Below are 7552 nucleotides of genomic sequence, written 5' to 3' on the forward strand. Positions count from 1 at the left end.
CGAGTAAAAAACATTTAGCTCAGTTTTGCCAAGTCCGCTTATTATACGCGACTTTGGGCTTGTTTTCTGTAAAGCCGTTTGTTTCTAAAGTTGCTTATTTGGGCTTGTTCCCAGCTGTTTTCTTTTTAAACGTAGGAGTTCTAAGGTGTGTTCGACATCGGCTGCGGCTGGATGCAACCGATCGGCGAGAGTAGCCGCGTGCAGGTGGGGAGGAGCTGCAAGCGGAGATATGAAGCCGGACACGTTGTGGGTCCCGTAGTTTGCTGCAATTACGTCAGTCATGGCAGATCACGTGGCGATTGCTTACCTGATCGCGTTTAAATGTGTGTATGTGGTGTTTTGAAAAAAATAAAATAAATTGGTGTTTTGGAAGGGTGCCTTCCAAAACAAGATACCATATTGGATATATACTTTATCAGTATGACATGGGTGTTTCTGCTTATACAAAATGATAAAAGTAACCTATAAAAAAATTCCCTGGTGGGTATGTGTTTTTTAAGAAGGTTTCAGCAACAAGATTTACAGTGCCCTCCTGCTGAGCTTTTTAACATTTTAAACATAACACCACTGATTTTCATATACAGAAAAGCACAATTCTGTTGGATTTATATTGTGATTTAGACCAACTATTTGGAAGTGAACAGAATGTTGTCAAGTTGTTCAGTTGAAGTTACAGCAAGTTGTTAGCAGTTTGCTAACCACATGCAGGTGAAGTATAAACACAGCTAAATAAACTAGAGAATATGAAAAAACCAAACAAATGGAGGAACATGATGTATTATGTATCATTTGTATAGGAGCATACATTTATGACCACATTAGATTGTATGCTTTTTAGATTAACATTTTAGTTCTTAAAAATGCTCATTTGAATAGGTTATGCTGCTGAATACTGTAAAAGGTCTATATAAAAAAGAAAGTCATGCAAAATAAACATACACAAACTTTATATTAACAATAAAGTAAATACAGTAAAACAATATTTAATAAATATGATTTATAAGATGAAGACGACATAAAAACGTATTGAACTGTTTTAAAAGTCCATATGAGAATTTCTGAAACTGAAGCCGACTCGCAATAAACTTGAAACGCACGTCATCGGTGTCATCAGTGAATCCAGCCAATCGTGGATCAGTTGTGTCGTCATCAGAACCTGTGCAGCCGCTCTTCAGAAGCTGCGCTGGCTGAGTTCTCCGGCTACTCTCGAATCGCTCTCGTGGTACTTTGACGGCACACGTCACAGTCACGTGGCGTCAGCGCTGTATCAAGTCGGACAAAATTTCTAACCGGCATGCACTGCTTCAAGTCAGCCGACGATCGGTTTGCGCAAAACTGCATGAAGTCGAACAAGCCTCTAGTCTGTTCTCTCTGTCCCTCCCTTTTCCCCATACCCACAGACAGCAGAGTTTTTCCCCACCCATATCCTGCTTCTAATTGGCTCTGACCCAGATGGCAACGAGTACTAGCCAATCAGAGGCAGAGCAGAGCAATCTGTTTTTTTTCTTTTCTGGTTAGCAAAACGTCGTCAGTGAGTGACGTAAACTTTAAATAAATGCGCGCGAGTTGCGACTGATGGTGACTGACTGGACTGTAGGAGAGTTTTTATTAGGCAATAATAAATGAAGAATTTATTAATTCAGGATAATATTTATTTGTATGTGCAAATTGTAATTATCAGATGTTTACTGTGTGTACTCGGTACATCGGTCTATATTTGATATCCCATCAGTTGTCTAATGTTAAATAATGTTAAAAGGTGGTTTATCTCCCTCTTGTGGCATTGTCCTGAAGCTCAGTTTACCAATCTGTCCACATGGATGTAATTGACAATCTGTACCCACAATTTAAAATCCGTCGCCACGAATTGTAAAACCGTGCACAACATTTTTTTTTTTTTTTTCTCTTCCCAGAACCTATTTGGGCTTGTTTTCACAGGCCTGGTTGCTTATTTGTCTCACGAGATCTGGCAACACTGATTTAGCTATGTGGAGGAGATATGCATCTATGCAGCGTCAGAAAACGAAAGCGCCATCAGTTTTTACTTTCCCTTTCTAGTGAACTGACAGTTAGAGGTTCACCGCATTACTGTTGCGCAGAGTTTGCACGTTGCTTGTGTAATATCCATGGGCTCGCCTTCCTGATTTAAAGCAAATATTTAAAATATTGCAACGAACTAATCCTCCAAACCCTGAGTTCGTGATTGAGGGCGTCGGATCTTCGCTAGGTCTCCGTCCGTTAGTTAAGCAGAGACTGCGACACTCACACAAAGGGTTTAATCTGGGAGGTGACAGACTTGAAAAGCCTTTGAAAAACAGATGTAAACATGTGGAATTAGGCTACTTCAGACACCTTGAGGAACTAAATATATAAATAAGTCTAATATGAGCCATAAATAACTATATTCATGAGAAACAGTGAAAACACAAGTGGAAATACCAACTTTTTGTGTAATGGCTGCAGCAAACTTCAGATGGCGTTCCTGAGGTAAATACAAACGAGATGTGTATTTTCCTGTTTTATGGTGTCCAGCGTGTTTAGTGTATTATTTCCGTTTAATTAGTATTTTTCCTATTTGGATATCTTATAGTTGTTTAGAGGTTTTCGAAGTATATGATAATTTCATAAACGGTTCATGAAGTTCAGGCGAAATCACTTTTACCTCAGGACGCAGAGATCACCAAAAATAATAACTTTAGTTTACTAGCGCCATCTTACGCCTTCAGTACGTAATTCACTAAAACATTTCCGTTGAAATCTGCAGTTAATCCAGAAAAAAATAATTATTATTTCTTATGCTTTCTAAAAGTTTTTTTTCCCCCAAAGTGTCTTTTAAAGAGCTTACATTTGGAATTTTCCATTAAGAAGATTCCTGTGACAGATTTGCTTGTGCATAAATCTCAAACAGTTAATCTCCTCAATGATAGTTTTTCCATTTATAAAAACTTTACTTTCCATTTATAAAAACTTTAACTGCAACTAACGTTACAGAAATTAACGGTATAGCTAAGATGGCTAATGTACATATTACATTAAAATAAGATTAAATTGTATTAAGATTATTTTATACGAGTATTTAATTCAAGTTTATTTAGCGCTTTTACGATGCAAATCGTTGCAAAGCAACTTCACAGAAAATTAAGTATTTTATCTATTTATTTGATTAGTTTTGTTTTTAATATTACTTTCTACAAGTATTTTATTTATTTAGCTTACTTATTTATTTATTTATTTTTTCAAACAGACATTTATTTTGAAGTTCAGATTTGCAAAAAAAAAAAAAAAAAAAAAATTACGTCGCTGTCTTCACACTCTCGTTATATTGAGGTAGAAGTGTAAAACAATAACGTCATGCTGCGTAAGCTACTATAGAATGTAATGTCCATCTGCCATTGGATGGCCCATGATCGTCTGATTATGTAAATAATGATATATTGTATGGATTACAAAGGTCAGGTTTTACAGGTTTCTAAGCACAGGTAGCCTAGCCTACATACAGAGCCTCTTTTAGAGCATAGTTCACTACTCTCTTATCAGATGCTATTTGGTTCTTACAGCTACATTTATAATTTTTCAGCTTTTCTCTCTTTCTCTCTAAACAGCTCAGCAAAGCAGCAAGAATGAGCTCTTGTTCTGGACCAGAAGATGCCAGAGTTGTAATTGTAGGTTCAGGTTTTGCAGGTTTGGCCGCTGCAGCCACGTTGGTGAAGGCAGGATTTGAACATGTCCTGGTTCTTGAGGCGAAGGAACGCATTGGAGGTCGCGTGCACACCACCAAGCCCTTCACAGAGAACGTCATTGAAGTTGGAGCGAACTGGATCCACGGACAGAAAGGAAATCCACTGTTCAAGATTGCCAAAGAGGAGAACCTGCTATCCGAGGGACCTTCTGCATCCAAAAACATGTGCCTGCCCCGTTCTGTAACCCCTCGAGATTACTTTTTCAAAGAAGATGGGAAGCAGGTCTCCAAAACGGCTGTGGATCAGGTGTGTTTGCACTTCAGCAAGCTCACCGACAAAGCTTTTGATGACGAACTTGAGCACAAACACAGGAAACTAACTCTTGGTGCTTATCTGGATGATGCCTTTGGTGAATTTTCTTTAGCAGCGACAGAAGAGGGCCAGCAAGTTTTTGAATGGTGTAAGAGGACTGAATGCACGGACGAGGCTTGCTCTAGCCTCTACGAGGTGTCTGCATCTCAGATTAGCTATTACACTGCTTTAGAGGGAGGATTTTTTAACACTTTGGGACCCGGGGGCTATCGAGCCATCTTAGATGTTCTAATGAAAGATCTGCCTTCGGGAACTGTCCAGTGTAGTGCACCTGTCAAGAGCATCCGATGGGACTTGGTCAGAAAAGGCCATTGTGAAAACCAAAGGTATCCTGTTCAGGTGGTTTGTGAAAACGGACAGAGCTTTGAGGCAGACCATGTGATCGTCACCGTTTCTCTTGGGGTTCTCAAAGACAAAGCCACGACCATGTTCGAGCCACCCTTACCGGAAAAAAAGCTGTCTGCAATTCGGAATCTTGGCTTTGGGATAGTGGACAAAATCTTCCTGTTTTTTGAGAAGAGTTTCTGGCCCGATGACTGCGCCGGGGTTCAGATGGTGTGGAAAGAGGGGCCCGAAGATAAAGACGTTTATGAGTCTCTGTCTGAAGGAGACACCTGGAAGAAGACGTGGTTTAAGAAGATCACCGGTTTTGATACAGTGGCCCGTCATCCAACAGCTCTGTGTGGCTGGATCACAGGGAGAGAAGCACTGTATATGGAGAAGCTTCCGGACAGTGAAATAGGAGATATCTGTGTAAGGTATGGTAACATACGATGAAATATATGACGTGATCGTTTTACCATGGGCACATATTGCTGTTTAATAGACTCGCCAATTAATTAACAATATTATATTATATTATATTATATTATATTATATTATATTATATTATATTATATTATATTATATTACTGCTGTCAAGATTAATCGTATCCAAAATAAAAGTGTTTGTTTGAATAATAATAATACATATATATAATATGTGTGTGTGTGTGTGTGTGTGTGTACTGTGTTTATTATGTATATATATATATATATATATATATATATATATATATATATATATATATATATATATATACATACACTTACATTCAGTATATATTTAGAAAATATTTGCATTTATATACATTTATGTATTATTATTATTTTATATTATATATACAAATATTTAATATATAAACATATTTTTTCTTTAAAAAAAAAAATAAATAAATAAATATATATATATATATATATATATATATATATATATATATATATATATATATATATATATATATATATGTGCACGTATTTGTATTTATATGTGCATTATAAATATATACAGTACACACTCATATACTATGTAAACAAAGACTTTTATTTTGGATATGGTTAATTGTGATTGATCGCTTTACAGCACTAATACTGTACACACAGTTGCAATTAAAATGCCTGGGAGGCATTCTACTTTAATTTCCAAAATTTTAAGGAAACAATTAAACCAAGGCATGAGTAAAAATTCATTGTAGAAAGATGTTTACATTATTTCACACAACCACTGTAAATACATATATATATATATATATGTGTGTGTGTGTGTGTGTGTGTGTCTATATATATATATATATATATATATATATATATATATATAAACCAAACGTGAATAATAGGGAGTGTTGTAAACTAAGAAGGTGACAGTGGATGTCGATATTCACATTGAATAACCTGTTTACACCAGAGTGAACTTCACACAGCCAACATCCATGAAAGGGCTGTAATTGCTAAAAAACTGAATCACAGACACCATTGCTAAAATGTGAAAAAGATTACGATCATAATACTTTGCAGAGTTTCTGCTCCGACTTAAATGTTATCTAGCCACTTAGGGCAGTTTTGGAAAGAAGAGTGAGAAGCATGTGTTGGAACGTGTTGGCCAAAATATATGGTTATAGGTGACTGGCAGTAATGATGCTGACAAACTCTGTTCTTGCCTTTAAAGGTTGCTCAGGTCTTTCACAGGCTGGTCAGTGCCAGAGGTCTCAAAGACGCTGATCTCCAGATGGGGCTCTGATTCTGATGTCCAGGGCTCCTACACATTTATTCCTGATGGTGTGGATGGAGTGAAAGCACACAAGGCATTAGCATCACCTCTTCCTCCTAAAGATAAATGCAGAGGGAGAAAGGTAATAATCTCCTAATAACTTGTTTAATTGTTTGAATATTTATATGCATTGAATTTTTATCTATATAGGACAAAATATAAGGAATCTTTTGTAGGATTTGATTCTATTTTGTCATTAATATACTCACGATGATTACAAACAAAGTGCGATGTATTAGCCAGTGTTATTTTACTATTATTTATTATATATTATTGTATTTATTAATATTTAGATTTATTTACTTTCTTTCTTTATATATATATATATATATATATATATATATATATATATATATATATATATATATATATATATATATATAATTATTATTATTATTATTATTATTATTATTTTTCTTTCTGTGAATGACAAATATTATAATTTGTTTTAACAATAACAAAACTGATATCCTCATATCCTGGTGTAAAGTGCTGTAGTGAAAAAGACAATAAGCAGATTGCATTTAGAGAGTTAATAACAAAATGATGTAATGTCTCTTTGTTTTTGAAGCACCTTCAGCTGTTGTTTGCTGGTGAAGCTACACATGTGAACTTCTACACCACGACCCATGGAGCGTATCTCACAGGGGTCAGAGAAGGAGAAAGACTCAGAAGCTATTACACTGATTGAGCATACAGTCTTTGGTTTCATAAAGATAACATTTTATGAATGTGTAACATTTTATAGACCACCTCTCACACCCTACAGACTAAAACGACCTATAGGTTGTTTTCAGCTGCCTGACAAACATTAACTGTGAGTGTTTACATCCAGCTGGTCACGGTATCATGCATATCTCTGTCCTGTTAATTGTTAAAGATGTCCGTGTTGTATAAGTAGTACTGAAGAATAATGTTTTCTAAAAATGAAAGACGATTGACGAAAGTCAATTAATTAAATGAAGTAAAAGGGTAGTTGTTACTCTGTGATATGCATACAGTTCCCACAGCTACTATGAAGCCTGACCCATGACCGTTTAAAATTGATCAACATAAAATGTCAAGAACTTTTTAATTTGTTTACAATTGTATGTATTGATATATTAATAATTAGAATAATAGAAAGTAATCAAAACTATGAAATAACATGTATGGGGATTACGTAAAGACCAATGAAAATGAAACAAATTCAAGTTTTCTTATATTTGAGCTTTGTCATATCACATGACTTGTTACGTGCATTTAATAGATTGCACTTTAAATAAACATTTGCAACTGGTTTGTAAAATGTGTTTGAACCGAGTTTTTGTTGCATTTACAAGATTCACACCAGAAAGGGTCTGCAGTGAGTTAATTTTAGTCTTTTAAGTACATTTATACATAGAATAAATTTATATTTTTTCCAGCTAGACTA

General features: G+C 35.4%; 1 protein-coding gene across 4 annotated transcripts; it reads left to right on the plus strand.

Annotated features, from left to right (window-relative positions):
* The first annotated feature begins 1982 nt into the window (after positions 1-1982).
* Positions 1983-7426, plus strand: zgc:66484 (uncharacterized protein LOC327557 homolog). Of its 4 annotated transcripts, none has more exons than XM_052606734.1 (4): positions 1983-2487; positions 3603-4810; positions 6037-6220; positions 6710-7426. In XM_052606734.1, exons 2-4 carry the CDS (start codon positions 3621-3623, stop codon positions 6827-6829), a joined length of 1494 nt encoding a protein of 497 aa, XP_052462694.1. In that variant the 5' UTR covers positions 1983-2487; positions 3603-3620; the 3' UTR covers positions 6830-7426. The 4 variants fall into 4 exon arrangements, with proteins under 4 accessions (XP_052462694.1, XP_052462697.1, XP_052462696.1 ...); XM_052606737.1 differs by having other exon boundaries at positions 1983-2237; XM_052606736.1 differs by lacking the exon at positions 1983-2487 and adding an exon at positions 3299-3451.
* The last annotated feature ends 126 nt before the right edge of the window (positions 7427-7552 follow it).

Source organism: Carassius gibelio, chromosome A9, assembly GCF_023724105.1.
Source record: "Carassius gibelio isolate Cgi1373 ecotype wild population from Czech Republic chromosome A9, carGib1.2-hapl.c, whole genome shotgun sequence".
Lineage (NCBI taxonomy): Eukaryota > Metazoa > Chordata > Actinopteri > Cypriniformes > Cyprinidae > Carassius > Carassius gibelio.